Source organism: Mercenaria mercenaria, chromosome 18 (genome assembly GCF_021730395.1).
Source record: "Mercenaria mercenaria strain notata chromosome 18, MADL_Memer_1, whole genome shotgun sequence".
Lineage (NCBI taxonomy): Eukaryota > Metazoa > Mollusca > Bivalvia > Venerida > Veneridae > Mercenaria > Mercenaria mercenaria.
In genome coordinates this window covers 45,534,634-45,551,580 of record NC_069378.1, presented here as the reverse complement: position 1 = coordinate 45,551,580, position 16,947 = coordinate 45,534,634, and the positions used below count along the sequence as shown (strand labels likewise).

At 32.5% G+C, this 16,947-nt stretch overlaps 2 protein-coding genes across 4 annotated transcripts in view; both read left to right on the top strand.

The window, feature by feature from the left end:
* Positions 1-16,947, top strand: part of LOC123539205 (uncharacterized) — a 32,991-nt gene extending 16,044 nt beyond the window's left edge. For all 3 annotated transcript variants that reach the window (XM_053530760.1, XM_045323729.2, XM_045323728.2), the window contains exons 2-9: positions 6,232-6,511; positions 8,010-8,184; positions 8,656-8,891; positions 9,570-9,773; positions 11,511-11,649; positions 14,861-15,074; positions 15,639-15,818; positions 16,131-16,947. In XM_053530760.1, coding sequence (XP_053386735.1) covers positions 6,440-6,511; positions 8,010-8,184; positions 8,656-8,891; positions 9,570-9,773; positions 11,511-11,537 — 714 coding nt within the window. In that variant the 5' untranslated portion in view covers positions 6,232-6,439 and the 3' untranslated portion in view covers positions 11,538-11,649; positions 14,861-15,074; positions 15,639-15,818; positions 16,131-16,947. The remainder of the gene's footprint in view (positions 1-6,231; positions 6,512-8,009; positions 8,185-8,655; positions 8,892-9,569; positions 9,774-11,510; positions 11,650-14,860; positions 15,075-15,638; positions 15,819-16,130) is intronic.
* On the top strand, positions 14,935-16,341 carry LOC128546031 (cytochrome P450 2U1-like). The gene is made up of 3 exons (XM_053529814.1): positions 14,935-15,074; positions 15,639-15,818; positions 16,131-16,341. Exons 1-3 carry the CDS (start codon positions 14,935-14,937, stop codon positions 16,339-16,341), a joined length of 531 nt encoding a protein of 176 aa, XP_053385789.1.

Sequence of the window (16,947 nt, the reverse complement as noted above, 5' to 3'; positions counted from 1 at the left end):
GATGCTCATTTTTACATGACTTGTGCGAGGAAAGGGATGTGTTTTCAGAATTTAATTTTGAAGGATGTACATTAATCTTTTAAGTGCATTATAAAAGAGATAATGACATTCCAAAATAAAACTACCTCGTTTTGAATTTATAGGAATTAAAATAATGAAATATAACAATGATATGTCATATTTTAGCTTGAAAAATCTGAAATAGAATTGCGATTTTAACGCAAGAAAGTAAACACTAAATAACTCCAAGGATTCCCTATCAATTCATTTCCTTTCAAGGAAAGCGTGAACTAACATGTTTTGCAGCGTTTTAGCGGAATTACGCTATTCGCAAACTTGAAAATAATTTCCTGATTAAAAGTGTTATACTTGTCCGCTCTGCTTTTAAGGTGATAGAGTAAGCGAATTTTTTAACATACAATTATCCCCTAACTAGCGAACGTGTGCTATTTACCCTTGATTCCATGAGTTTATATCTATTCGCTCTTAGCGAAATTTCGTCAAGATGAGGACATTGCTGTGCAAATATAATCTTTTCTCAAAATGCCTTAGCGAAATTACGCTTTCTAGATGGGATGAACCATAAACTTTATAGTATTTTTTTGCAAGGAACATTGTATAAAATTTGATGGTTATTTTTGTCTAAGAAGAAAGTAACGAATTTCTAGGGTACGTACATACGCATTAGAACTCTGTTTGAAGTAGCACCAGTCTCGATTTAATGGTTAAGTCACTGCATCTTTATGGCAAATTGATATTACCTCCTAACAATGTTGTAGGTAAAGAAAACATTATTCCAAAATGTCATGATAAAACAATTTGAATACCAAATTGGCATGTTTTTGACATAACTTGACAGTATGGAAACTGTCAACTGCAAATGGAATATGTTCAATATCATTACCGAGAATCGACATTTAATACACATAATGTACGTATTATGTGTATTTAACATAATATGGAAAATTGTCCGTTGAATCATCAAAAATTAAGGACTAATTTTACAAAATGAAACTTACAGAGAATAATCAGTTAGGAGTTTGCGAATAATAAAATATTTGACGATAGAAAATTACTTTTCATAGTTTTGTTAAAATGATTATTTTGTGATATAAATTGTACGGGTGATAATCAGTTCAGAGATAGGATGTTAAGATATGTAAGGTAAGACGAAAAAACGCGTAATACATTGGACTGCATACATGTACATTTTCACGGTCATCAGTTTATTTAAAGTAAGTTCTTTTTCTGTAGGACGAAGGTTGTTTGTGTATCATAGTGTATAAAGTTTATTATTCCGTAATTATTATTATTATTATATCATATTTATATAGCGCCCTTTTCATGATCAATTTCACGTTCAAAGGCGCTTTAAATAGTTCAAATGCAGCCACACAGGGCGCATAATTCATCCTCTACTAGTACAGACACAGAGCGATCTGACCAGAGGGACAGAGTGAGACAAAGCCCCCACGACAGAGAGATCAAAAATAAGATAAAGGCTTGTCCGGCTAACTTAGCCTAGCTCGTTGCGAATAGACAGCCTGGTTCTTTAACGTGCCCAGTGTATAGCACTGATACACGCAAGGATTGCCTGGGTTCCTGACCAGTACACCGCTAGTTGGGTGGGAAACACTGAAAAGCGTTTCTGAAAATTCCCGAGTAGCTGCCGGGGATCGAACCCCCGACCTCAGGATTGGAAGGCCAGTGTGCAAACCACTGAGCTATCCGTCCACCCGTAAGAAAGTTTACGCAGTTTATTATCAGACACATCTATATTTATATATCACTGTTGGAGTTAATGGAGTCTACAACGGGAGTTTATGCAGAGTAAGTCGAGATTTTGTATGATGTCGGAAAACTCATTTGGCATACGTCTTGGGAAGCAATGGGACAGACAACTGCTCCAATCTCCCTAGCACTGGCTTAATCAAAAGAACGGGGAATTAAATGAACACCGTGTGCAAATACCAGGCGGCCGTTAAAAAAATGCGATTTTACCTTATCGCCGAGGATTAAAGCCTCGCTCGTGGCTGCCGCATATTTTTATCTTAGACACAAATCTAGTAACATGTAAGCGACAAGTCGGTGGTTCATTACAGGTACCTACGTGTACCGGTAACGTAGCCTGGATGTATTATCTCCACAATGTTGATAATCGTTTAAAACGCATTGGTTTATATATTCACATCAGACAGAATATATCAAATGAAAGAATAATTATTTTAACCGTTTTAAGCGAAGATGATTTAGAAAGATATAATTGTCACGGAAATATCAGGGTAAAGATGTTAGGTAATATTATATCAGATGTGTGAAGTGTCACCATGATAAACTAATTACCACTGTCCTAGTGTCACGGTTTTGTTCTGTTTTATTATTATTTTCCAGCGTTCATATCTGTGCTGTATGCGAACGATCAATGATAAAGTGTTTATATTTTAATGCATGTATAAGTTGTCGGTGGGTACTTGTAGGGCGACGTGAAAATCCACAGAAAACTAACATGTTTTCCCTGCCAGGAGGCTCTGATAAAAATGGAACTATTACTTGAAATGTCGTACATACAGAAAATTATACCATGTTTTGCTGTTATTGTTTTTTTTTGTGTGTATAGTTATCTTGGTTTCTTGATAAGGGTCGCCTGGAATGTCAATTAAAAACATTAAGTTATTCTTCTTATCAGGGGCAGTGTATGGAAAACAATTTTTTTTTTTTTTTTTTTTTTGGGGGGGGGGGGGGGGGGGGGGCTTGAAGTAAAACAAGTTATTTATTTAATAAATAAAATCTCACGTTTTATTTTTCATATTCCATGCTTTTGATTAACGAAGCTGGAAGTGATGTAAAATTAGTATTAAATTATACTAACTGGATATCCATTGTTGAAAAGCTCACTATATATTTTTTGTTATATATGTATATCTTTCTTTAATTTGTTGAAATCAACATTTTGTTGGTAAAGTAAAATAATTAAAATTGGCCAGAAACGTTCGTTTTCACTACATACACTCGACATCACAGACATTACAGCAGCACATTTTTAGAGATGCATTACCGTTACAATATCCCGCATACTTTTCATTCCATAAAAATCAATAACCAAGAAATTCTACAAGTCTCATAATGTTTAAATGTTTTTATATATATATATATATTATAAGTTTAAAAGTCTTAAGATACTTGCAAATACTTTCAGTTTTTGTTTTCGGTACCGACAATATTACACAATATATAATAAAGAATAAAGCAGAACATGAACCGTTTCGTCTACGATTCTTTTGTGGTTTCTACATAACAATTGTGCTAAAATCCATTACCTGAAAACTGAGAATATGTTTAAATATTACCATAGCTATAAATGTACGTTAACGAAATAAGGAAAGAAATATTATCACCTTGCGTGCAAGTTAGATGATCTTAAAATCACTAAGGAGCTGAACGGAGGTATTTCTCCACAAGATGTAGATAAGATGCAATGGTCTGTCAGTCATATCTAAGTGAAGAAGAACCAAGTAGCGATAATTCTCGTACCCTGGTTAATTACTAGAAAGGCTGATAGGAAATTTACTCCGATAGAACTGCGAGGTATTCATCAGTGCTTACTGTTACATTACTTGTGCGAAAAAAACGGATAATTTATCTTCTTTTTTTATGTTATCAGAGAGGAATTGATATACATTATTTTTAAGGTCATAATGACATTTAAATGACATTATGAGAAAATTCTTCTTTTGGATGTTTCGTTTAATTAAATTAACGAAATATGAACATTAATAGATCATAAGTAAATTGGTTAGTATGGTATGTTTTTGAAATAAAATTTTTAATATTTGTAACATTTCTTCTATTTTGCATTAATATAGCTCTTAGCTAGTTTATCTAAAATCCTTCTTAGATGTGGAAATGTACTTTCATCTTTTTGTTACTCACGCAATCCTCGTGCAACTAAACAGTTATTTGTGATACCGTCTTTTCAGACTTATATATATGCGTTAAATGTGTATTGGCATTTTTAAATCAACTACTCGCTGCACTTCTTAAAACTTTTGCCATTGAAAATGACAGTGAAATACGTTTCAGTACGTACATTGAAGATGATTTTTTAACTTACAAGTTATTGATCGTTAAATGCAGAAAACCTAATTTTAGTCATTTGTGTGATCATTTAAGACAGTATTATTTACGAGATAATTTAGACACAATGTACGTTTCATATTTATCTATCTAATTTTGCGGAATTTTTGTTTTTGTTGTGTTGGGTTTAACGTTGCACCGACACAATTTTAGGTCATATGGCGACTTTCAAGCTTTAATGGTGGAGGAAGACCCCACGTGCCCCTCCGTGCATTATTTCATCACGAGCGGGCACCTGGGTAGAACCACCGACCTTCCGTAAGCCAGCTGGATAGCTTCCTCACAGGAAAATTTTATATCCGTTGTAACGAAGATTGTCTTTTGTAGTTTATTCGACAGGGAATGATCCGACCGAAGGCGGTGAGTAATGAAATGTTTGACGATAGAAATTTTGTTCAAATTATGTTAAAATGATTATTTTGTAATATAAATTATGCGGGTAATAGTCAGAGGTTAAAATGAGTGAGGTAGGACGACGAAACGATTATTACATACATACATTTTCTTCGTTGTTAGTTTGTTGTATGTACCCCTTGTCCACAAAATAAAGATGAATTTTGTAAGTACTTAAAACAGTGGAAAATTGTATATCAGAAAAAGCTTTTTACTTCACTTCTAAAATTCTGCATTGAAATGATATGGTAAGAGGTAAGGCTATTCCAAGCTAATCGTCCTTACGTTAGTCATTGTTTATGTACCATCTATATGGCTAGAGCTGTCTAAATCTGTCAAAGATTTTAGGAAAGGGAGAAACAGAGGCGATCATTTGCCGTATTATAATTATTTATCTCCATTTAATACCCTGTTGAATAACTTGTAAGGATAAACAGCAAAATTCCTGGTGAACTTTTAAGACTTTTAAATAAACAGTATATATCAAAAACCCGCAAAGTAAAAACTTTACGATAATTTTATGACATTCTATGTTTTTAATTTTTTTTTGAAGAGCCAAATATATTGTATATTTTTATGGAAGCGGAAACTTACCATGATGATCTATATCATTGTGTGTAATAAACTGATACAAGTTGAAATAAAGTCTGCCTTCAAAAGTTTTGCGGCAGTGCTGTATGATACAAACAGCTAAATTTTACTCTGCGGCGTTTTGGATCATTTAAAATATTAAACTGCGTCTTGATAGATATATATCGCAGCTAATGGAGTTATTTTTGGACTCTTGATAAATTTATATGCTATTCCGACAGTATTGCAGAACGACATATGTACTATAAATATATAACAGAGAATGAACCATTTTCCTTTCACATAGTTCGTTTTGTTATGTTTCTCTTCCAAAAAAGTGCTAAAAGCCATTATGTGAAAACGGAGAAATCGTATGTCTATTACCGGGGCTAAAATTGTACGTTAAAGTAATAAGTAAAGAAATATTGGCACCTAGCGTACAATTTGGATGGTCTTGAAATCGATCAAGAGCTAAAGTGAAGTCAATCTTCGCAAATATAAAGACTATTGGCATCTTGGTTAATGTTGTGTATGTATTTGCTGCATTTTGTCAATGTTTTATTATCAAATCTTTTCGTCAGTACTGACCATTTGATGCAAGGGTTTTCATTGACTTCTCATTTAATATAATACTATATACCAACGAACTCTGAATGCGTTAATAGGAACGTTTTTGAATTTACAAAATATCTGGATATTTCATAAATCCATCATCAAAAATCGATTCTGGTTGGCATTTCACGGTATTTAAGCCATTTGTGACACCTTTTTTGTAAAGTTCAAATTTGGCTTATGTATGAGTGGATTGTTATAATACATTCAGGATATCAATATATCACAGAATCAAGAAATTGACGTGGACAAAAAGCGGCTCGGCTAAGATATTTCATAGGAAACAATCGTTTTGTATATGTATACCTAGAATTTATCTCAACAAATTACGTTATCTTTCCTTCAATTAGAAAATAAAATCCTTCTGAAATTTCGAAATTTGGTATGAATCAGGAGGCGTACAGACTTGCGTAGGCTGATGTATTGTTCATATGTACTAAATTATTATTTTTACTTTAATACTGAAAATGTCACAACCGCATATTACATCTAGAAGGTAATTACGGATGAATTCAATTCCAGAAAGAGGTGACTTGAAACTAATTCACCAGCATTGCACATCAACAAGACAAATGGAAAAAACTTCAGCTGTGAAATAATTGTGAAGCAAGAAGACGTTAAATCAAACTTTAATAATATTCAGTATTGACGATTGTCTGGAACAGTGAGATTAAAAACAGGATGTTCTCTGAACTAGCACTGACGGGAATAGCCCTAGCGTTTTTAGCTTATGTCTGGAGGAGATTTTCCAGCAATCCAGCGCCGAATTTGCCACCTGGACCAGAAGCGACGTCTGTATAGGGTAATTTTAAGGTATTCATTTTATTTTGGAAAATTTACAATAACTTTTAATGGGTATTGTTAGATTTGTAGATAATCGGGGGAATTCTGAAATAAATTTATTTTTTTCTCTTGGAGAAACTTTATGGTAATTACAGTGTATATTTTATTCGGGGGTTTGTTAATTGCACAAATTACTTTGGCGAAAATGTATCGTTTATCTTGGAAAGTTTAATGAAAATTCGTACGTTATCCGAAGACACTTGAAGGTAAATATTTAGCTTTGCGAGTTTATTTTACTTTTTTTTGCGGAAATGTATAATTTACCTTGGAAACTTTAGAGTAAAATCGTACGTTACCCGAAGACATTTGAATGTAAATATTTAATTTTGCGCTCTTTTTCACATCTTTTTCTAGCAGACTATTTATACAACTACCACTAAGCATTCATTATTAGTATCACGTTTGAGATAAACAGTTTTTAAAGATTTCTGTTGGCATATACATGTACATAAATATATATTTAATTTTGTTAGTTATTGAGACGACTGATTACAAAGGACACATATCATATTATTTTTCGATTATAATCCATTAATTGCCGCAAGTTAAGATTGAACGTGAACTTATCGAAATGGAATTTCTGTATGTGAAAGCTTTTAAGATTTCATATATTTTATTGGAATCGAGTTTATAAGAACGTTATTAAAATGGCACCAATCCCGATACCTCTTTCCAGTAATATATAAAGACATTCAATAATCTTGATACATAGTTTTTACTTACGTAAAATGCGAGCGTTTTTGATTACAACACTACATACCATGAAGTAAAACAATTTTAACTATGTACACATCAATAAACAACAAAACAAATTAAGAGTACATACTTAATGTTCGATCAGTATGATAATCATTGTAAAATGCATACTAGTACAGATTTCGGACAGATTTGACTCAATTTGACTTTCGAGGAAGGAAATTACACTTAACCTTAATGTTTGATCTAAATATTTTCACGTATAGGCAAGTCCTCGAAAAAATGTGCAATACAAGTCAGTTGATTAACAACACAGAGCACGACGTTGTATGTTAATAACAACATTAAATGGATCTTCAATACAGTTTAGCTAATTGTTCTAAACTATTTCTGTTTAAAAAATTTAGGTGGATAGGTACGGGTGCATTTTTTCTTTTTATGATTAAACGAATATTCGAAATATATATTTAGCTTATGGTTGATGCTTTTGTTTAAATCATTTTTAATGGAAAGGTACATTTGTCTTTTCTGTTTATAGAATTAAACGAATCTTCGTAATATAATTTAGCTAATTGTACTGTGCTTCTATTTAAACAGTTTTTTCTTTGTAGATTTAAAAATGATCTTCGAAATATAATGTAGGTAATTGTTCTACCGAGTCTCCTAGTATTCTCCTTGCTTCCAAGGGATCTTTTTACAGATTTTATTATTTATTTAAAACGTTTTAATTGGATAGGTACTAATGCATGTTTTCTTTTCAGGATTTAGACACAGACGGCGTTCATAGGAGTCTTCATAAATTGTTTGTGAAATATGGACCTGTTGTTCATATACGTTTGCTAAAGAGGCATGTTGTGATACTGAACACCTCGGATGTAATGAGGAAAGCCTTCGATACAGACGGATTTGAAGAATGTCTTAATGACAAGGCAAAAGGTAACGCGATTTAGTACTTTATTTTCGTAAGCATCGTTAGTATTTGTTTAACTGTGACTTTTTACTAGATTGACTACATTCGCATAATTTGGTAAACTCATTCTACGAAATTGATGTCTCACGCTTGTTGTGCGATTTTGATAAAAGCAAAAGTTTACACGTAGATTATTTGCAAACTACTTAACTATATGAATGCAAGATGGAGTGTTGAAATGACCTTGTAGTTGTTTATTCGTTCTCTTGCATGTGTGGACTCTAACTAGGGTCACAGTTAGATACTACAGTTTGAGGTAGACGCGTGTACTTCCTACTTTGGGTTTGATGTCGAAAATCAACATCTGGAGCTAATTATATGATTTGTTTTGGTTCGATTCGTCCGACTCTCGTTACAAATTCATCTTCGTGTGTGGTCACAAGTCAAAGGTTATACGAATATTATTTCAGACAAACCATTTACTTTTTATTTCGTAGGGTTCTTCGGGACATATCTGGTTTATGGCCATGCTGATATTCTGTTGGGTCCATACACGGAAAGAACGTTTAGGTTAAAAGAGGTCATGCACAAAGGCTTACAGCCCTCCATGTCTACTGAGCAACTGCAGTCAGAGCTACAACAACTGGTTGATGGTTTCAAAGATCAAACTGGAAAAGATTTTTGTCCTAGAAAGACCATTGAAAGCACAATTGCGGGAATCATGACAATGCTTGTATGTGATTATTTTAGAAGTTGATTTGGTTTTGGGGCTTTGAGACACAGGACATATAATCTGTCATTTAATGACATATGAATGGAGCATTTGCTCCTCACAAGTCCTCAGGGCATTATTTTAGGCACATTTATGTACAGTTTATTTGTTTACTGAAGGGGATTATGTAAAAATTCACATGCAACTAGTATGTAACAAAATTATCAAAATTCAATATGAAATATTACTATGAAATACCGTATGAAATATTAGTAAAGTTAAAATCATTGAAGTTCAGCAAGAAATATATATGAATGAAATATAAGTGAAGACAAATAATTTGAAATTCAGTATGATATACAATGTATTAGTAAAGACAAAATTATTGAAATTCTGTATGAAATATAAGTAAAGAAAACCATTGGAATTCAATTTTAGATAATAGTAAAGACAAACTAATTGAAATTTAGTATGCATTATTAGTAAAGACCCATTAAGAATGTAGATTTTGTTCATTATAGATATAATTTAAAGAGGAACTCATTTGATGTATTAATTTCGATACATTAGTTTGACTAGTTGACAAAATGTCACGTTCAATAACTTTTTGACAACGGGCACTTAAAGCTTTTGAGGACCTTTCTCTTCTCCAAGAATAATTATGGGCTAAGGTTCAAATTTATTTCTTTTGATTTTCAGATTGCAGGCGAACGTAAAGACTGTGATGAGAAAATTATAAGTGACTTTGTGTTCTGGTCTAATAAACTATTAAGTCCAAGAGTAGAGAGCTTGTTGAAAAATTTACCATTTCTTAGACATTTTCCTGGTGAACCGGGTAGTTTGTATGCTATAGTCAAGAAAAAAAGGGATATTCTGCTGCAAAGGTTCCTGACTGATTATCGTGTAAGTATGTTTCTTGATGAGGTTCGGTAATTTTCGTTCAATTACGTAGTGCTGTTTTCGTATGAAAATTTGCAGTTTACCGTTGTTTCGGAAGTTCATGTGCCGAAGAATGGCGGCAAAATAAGATGGGGAAGCACGTAATCGCAAGGACTTTCTTCTATATCGTCAGTCTCCGGTTTCTATGAAAAATAATGTTCTGTACTTGCCGAAAGACGCCGAAATTTCTTAGAGAGCGTAGCTATCGCAAGGAAATTGCAGATTGTCATTATTGTACCTCTACCTATTAGTAAACTGTATAAAAAATTCTTAACTAAATAAATTAGAACACCGTTTGTACAGTAATCAATTTTTCAAACTACAGTTATTTTGTCCCTGTCCTTAATGGTGTTTCTCTAGCTGCGAATAAGGATCTCGAGGTTGTCATTTCTATATACATACATTTACATGAACAGTCGTCGTGTTACAAAATATTTACATGTTATAATTCTTGCATATATGTGTGTTAGGGACTTACCTGGCTTGAAAAAAATATTTATTTACAGTATTCTGTAACTTTGAAATATTGTTTAGATTCACAGTTAGGTTTGGCACACAATTAAATGGTTTAATCTTCCCTTTGTTTACCATTGACTGTTACATAGGCGGTGCCACTCTGTGTCCCTATATTTATCAAATTATTTGTTTCGCGGTCTTAATTTTCTCTATGTGCACATTTTCATTATATATAATAACGTTATTATAATAGAAGCATGGTCTCGGATGAAGGTTTTGGCTCGAGAGGATTGTGCCAGGCCTGATAAAATCAAAGAGAGCCGAATACAACAGGTCAGACCAAGCCACTGTTATAATGTCCCTTTTATCATATATCTCGACTATTTTGTTTGCTGGTATAAACATTCAAAGATTATCGATCTTAAGTTTGAAATGAATGGGTGTAGTGTGCGTCTTTTATAGAACTGTATCTGAATATTTGTTGAAGAATGTAGTCCGGCAACACAGGATCAGCAGTATAACACGGAATTTGTTTTCTGCCTGTTCGTATTTACATGTCAAATACAAGCCGTATCTACTTTGAAATTGACTGTCCCTGTTGTTTCTTTCTTAATTCCTGCGTCATGTCTTTGCTGTCACAAACTAGATTTTAAAGTGCTTCACTGACCTTTAAGTGTGCATAACAGAATCAATTTCAGACAAAACAAATTCATTTTGAAAGAACCGTATATTAAAAAGATGGAATAGTTTGTATTAGTAATTTCAAAATTAATGTAAATGAACAAAATAAGAATAGGCCAAGTTTAGAAAAATGTATCCAGATGATTTCTTTCTAGTACGTACAGAATGATACAAGGTGTCAAGTATATGGAACTCAATTGTATAAGTATTTTATCAACATTGCCTGCATTATGTAATACAATAAGTCAGATAACATAATGGTTGCGATAAGCGGTAATACAATAGCAGCTATCAAACATTTAATTAAATGAGAGAACGAATATATATTAACATTTTACGAGGAAATAAATTTAAACTCACCCTCAATTTAGTAAATTAATTTCTCCTGAAACAGTTAATTTGTGATTTAATGAACAGATTTATTATCAAGAAACTTATGTAAGAGAATTGAGATAGTTATTCATTCAGTTCTTGCTTAATTACACATAAGGGAGAAAACAGAAAACTGGGAGTAAGTGCGAATCATTAACAAGATAATTTTACATGTTTATCTTTTTTTTTCAGGAAACTTACAAAGGCGGAATTAACTGAGGACTTGTTGACACGTGTTTAAGTATACAAGAGCGGGAGACACAGAAAGATGTATCTTGTTGGCTGACAGATGATATGATTAGAGCACTTATCTTAGACACAATCGGAGGGGGTAGTTTTTGTTTTATAATTTCCTTTATACAAGCGATAGCCTTTAAGGTTCTTAGGGGGTTTAATGATAAGTAACATCATTACAATGTTTTTCATATGGTATTATATTTAATATATTTATATTTGTACAAGGGCAAGTGATTCTAGGTTAGCAGCGTTAACAAACAGGCCCGCATTGAAGAGTTTAAAGATGGGGTTGTGGTAATGACAGTATGCTGAATTTCACATTACAATTGTACTATGTTATATGCAGCCTCTTTTATTTAATATAATGTTAAGAAATCTCAAATGTTAACAGTAATAAACCTGATAAGGCCGTTTAACATTTGCAGCATACGCCGTTTCGCCATTATCAGCAGGGTAAACATTTGTTTGGCTTCCCGGTATTGCTTGGGTCTGTTCGGCTGTCACCTCTTTGCGTCGGTCTTGCAGGAGCGGTAAATCATATATTTGTTCGATACAATTTCGGATTAATATTTCAAAAATTTGTGGTTAATACCCATAATGTTAGAAACATACCACAAGAAACAAGAAATATCTTTAAAAATGATAGTCGGCGAATTGTAATAAGGAAAGAAGTTTATGAATTTTTCATCTAACATTCATCTTTCATCTAACATTTTTTTCAAATTGCAAAACTAAACACCGCACTTTAACAATTTAAATGGTTCTCTTTTAATTTTTCGCAAAGGTTTCGTAGGGTTGCAATTTTGTTTCGTTTATCCTTAGACGAATAATTACAGCAGTAGTTTGATGAAGATTCATGAAGCGGTTCATGAGAAGATGTCATTAAACGTGTTTATATTTTTAGCTAAATTGGTCCCTATCGCCATTTGTAACAAAATAGCAGGAGACCTTACGATATTGTTACACATCGAGTTTGATAAAAATCCATTACATTTTAGTGGTTAATGTGAAGAAAGGCATATCTACTTTTAGCTGTAGTAGTCCCTAATAGGGCCCAAGTTCCTATATAAATAAATTTGGAAGAGGACCTTATAATGATGCTCCAGACCAACTATGACAAAGATCCACCAAGCTGTTCATGAGACGCTGTATAAAGGCATTTCTAGTTTTAGCTCTAGCAGCCCCTAAAAGGGGTTAAATGTCCCAGCTGAAAAAAGTTGGCCGCGGGCCTAATAAAGATCTACAAATCAAGATTAATTAGAATACATGAGAAAAAAATCAATTAAAGGATTTTTTTATTTATTATTTTTATTTATTTCTAAAATAGGCCAACTGATCCCGCTTTAACAAATGCATATTCGCTATTCATGAATCTTTGGACAATGACGTCACACCTATAAAAAAGTGAAGGTCGAGCAAAACATACAATTGTAATTATTTCAATATATCTGTTTCATAAGCAAAGTTTGACCGTAGTCATATCACATAGATAAACTGTATGCAGCGTACCTTCATTTCAGTGTAATGAGATTCAGTCATTATATAGCATATAATATATATAATAAAACAGATTTCAACTGAGTTCAATATTTGCATACCATACTAAAGAAAAATATTCATATATAATAAATCAGTTAAATAATTTATAACAAATATATCAAAGCAAACTAGTACTCATTTTAATATGCAATCTGAATAAGTCACAAAAGCAAGAAACCTTTTCATATACAGACGGCAATTGTAACAAGGAAAATCTTTTAAAAAGCACTTCTCTACATAAAAGACTCCTATTATCACACCCTTATTCATGTGATACGCAGACCGTATTCAGCTCTTTCTTTAATTTGATATATGTTGGTATTTGAACAGGTTTTTATCATATTTATTAAACTTACTTATCATTTTGAGATATATCAATATTCTTGCTAAATATACTGAACCAAAGTTAGCTTTAAAACTGTGAGCAGCGTCGTTTAGGATAAACGCTTTGTCTACATTTCACTCAGCGTAGCACAATCAACAGAGTGAAAGAAATTGACACTCTCGTCCAATCAGGCAGAGTGTTGCATAAATCTTCCATTTTGATAAATTGTCTATAATGCGTTATCAAGTAGTTTGATTTGCAAATTGAAGTCACGTGGCATAGGTAACGAAAACGAATTTAGACGGCGTCGCCGAAAAATGCTTACTTACTTGGTACAGGTCACAATAGTATATCATAACAAATTAGAAATCGGTTCCTTTTAACTTGCAGCTTACGTGGAGCGTTTGGTAATTCTAAAATCGGCGATAAGTTTTTCTTGCCACTAACGTGACCGGCGTATCCCTAGCTCGGTTAAACGAAATGACTATAGATAGAAATATAAGTATGTTATCATAGTAGCTGAGTAAGGAAGACTGCTACTACTTTCCGGAAGCTGCACTCAGATATTGATATGAGCACGTTTAATTCCAGATCATGTTGCAACGTAGCTTGTCATGATACAAACAATGTCTTAAAATGTTTACAAATGTAAATCCCTCGACACGGACTTTAAGGCACATATCAGCCTGTATTTACTTTATGCTTGAATTTCTGAGGTTTTTACACAAAAGTAAATACAATCTAGGTCAGTAAAATGCAAGACACAACCTTTGACTAGAAATATTTGCTCTGAAAAATAGACATTTCATTATGACAGGTAGTTTGTATAAAACTATAATACTTACGTTTGAAATAAATCAGACTGTTCTTATTTAACACAACTTTCCTACAAAACATTGAATAGCAATTAAGAAAACATATTAAAAGTTGTTAACTACACCAGAAAATACAGTCGACGATGATAGATTCATAGTTTTAAAACAACCTCTATATATATGAATATTTCAATTGCAATTTCATTTCAATTATGTTTCAATTTAATTGATTCTTCCTTTGAATGATAAATTTATTATAACGGTACCTTGGTGGCCTTGCGTCAGGTATGGATCCCACAAGGACTTTGCCAGAGCCGAATGCGAACTTGCATTTTGATTATTTTTTATCATATACCTCTACCTATTTATAGTGTTATACCAACCAGTTTTTACTAAAAATTAAGGCAATTAAGACTTATTACAGATTTTGTTTGAAATGGTCAAATGGTAAATTTTCCCGGCATGACTGAAGCAGGTAGTCCCACCATTTAATATTTCTTCTAATATTATTTATATTTACGGTCTGTATTTTCAGACCATTCCTTGGAATAAAACAAAGAATTATAATTCCTTACTCTTTCTATTACCTGAATCTTATTCACGGTTTTACTAATATTTCAATGTAGGCTTCGTCTCCACATCGAACACGATTTTAGCGACAATATTATACTTGTTAAACAATCGAAGCTGCTTGGATAAGATGGTAGAAGAAATCAATGCAGTTTTAAGCAATGGAAAGTTCTGTACTTGGGCTGATGTGAAAAGAATGCCATACTGTTATGCAGTCGTTCTTGAAACCCAAAGATACTCTACACTTGTACCGATTGTTAGCCATTACTGGTGAGATACTTAATCCAGTTATGTAATTAAAACGAATATCTTTACTATCAATTTGGATAGATTGGTCAGCCATAAAGCTTACTTCCTAAGTAACAATTGTTCCAAGGTGTCTTACACTGTATAATGAATTTCGTTTACGTTTACCATTCTTTTCGACCGCGTCACCAAAAGCGTTTTTTTTTTGTTGTTGTTGATAATCTGTCTAGTTTGTTTATAAAAGCGCACACAAACACATCAAAGGAATAGATTTCATGTTTTTTATCAAGTCAATTGTAATATATATACCATATGTAGCCATGTATGTTTTGTAGGAAGGATTGGATATTTAGCGATTACTGTGACAAGTTTTGTGAATATGTTATATTCTAACGCTTAATCATATAATTATATTTTAATTGAACATGTTGCTAGGTAATTTCGAATAAATATTTAAATTTTCAAAATTCAAAGTTGAAAATATCTTGACATATTTTACAGACTTCTTAAATGTCATACTTTATTTTGAATCATCAGTTAGCATCATATGACGTAATTAAACTAAAACTCTAAACATTATCTTGTTAGTTCAACAAAAGATGTAGAGTTTGAAGGATTTACTATACCACGTGACACAATGGTCTGGGGAAATATATGGTCTGGTCATCATGATGAATCAGCATGGACAAATGCATGGAATTTTAATCCAGAACGATTCCTCGATAGTACGGGTAATTTATTGCCAGAGGAGGGACCTCTGCGAAAAAGGTAATCTCTAGTCAAACCAAGCTTTTTAGCTGATATTATCAGTTTGGGTGGAATCGGTAATCTTTAAACAAATATAATCCAGAAAACCAGAAAAAGACACTTTAAACCATTTATACCTTAAAAACATGATATTTCTTGAGGAACTTAGCAGGGTAGTTAAATACTTTGTATCCACAGAGCGGGTTTCCTTTAACAAATTGAGGTTGGAAAACATTTGCACATGTTGATGAAAATGATTTCATTTGTGCTTTTGTACCTTTTTAGCGATAAATCAATGTAATTCTGTAGTTATTTTGAAATTATTTGTTGCAGACTTATACCACTTGGAGTTGGGAAGAGATACTGTGTTGGAAGTGATTTTGCCATGTCGCGATTGTTTACATACATTGTAACATTAGTGCAGCATTTTGATATTCTTCCTCCAAAAGACACAGATCTAGATTCGGACGACCCAAATCATTATACAGGTGGAGCAGTATTACAAGTGGGAGGCTTTATGCTTAGAGTAGAAAGAAGAAACTAATGTGACAAAAATCTCAAACTGCCTGATATTATTGAAATCTACTGATTTATAATTATATTTATATTAGAAATAATTTATTTTTATGTTTCTCTTACTCTTCAAAACAACAACTACGAGCAAAACAAAGCAAAACAGAACGAACGAACCAATAGAAATAACTTAGTTTTACTAATCATTACAAGTATTTTAATTGCATATGATCAGTGTTATATTTTAACTTTATTATCAGTTTGTAAGCTTCAGCATTCAACTTAAGGGTTGCTCTGTATAAATGTGTAAATACTCGAGCTAATAGGATACAATAATATATCTTTCGTGTTTTATTTATACATGTTACAATTTCATCTTAATTAATTTTACATATCCTCCGGATTTGCTCATAATAAGCAAAATCTGATCCCAACGTAGACTGTGACAGATATTTATGTGTTAAGCATCTTACAGAATTGTTTTCATGATTCGGAAGATATAAAGTTTGTTTATACATATAAGGCATTTTTATTTATGATGTTTTAATATATCGGGAATCTGTTTTTAAATTGTTATATAGCTACAGTATATATGTATTTGCCAAAGTATTTTATAAAGTTTGTTGTTGTTCCTTTA

What these genes read in the sequence shown, in the direction of transcription:
- LOC128546031 (XM_053529814.1), top strand. Translation starts at nt 14,935, where the DNA reads ATGGTAGAAGAAATCAATGCAGTTTTAAGCAATGGAAAGTTCTGTACT. An exon ending in CCGATTGTTAGCCATTACTG is followed by an intron (nt 15,075 to 15,638) that starts GTGAGATACTTA and finishes TTATCTTGTTAG; the next exon opens with TTCAACAAAAGATGTAGAGT. An exon ending in GAGGGACCTCTGCGAAAAAG is followed by an intron (nt 15,819 to 16,130) that starts GTAATCTCTAGT and finishes TATTTGTTGCAG; the next exon opens with ACTTATACCACTTGGAGTTG.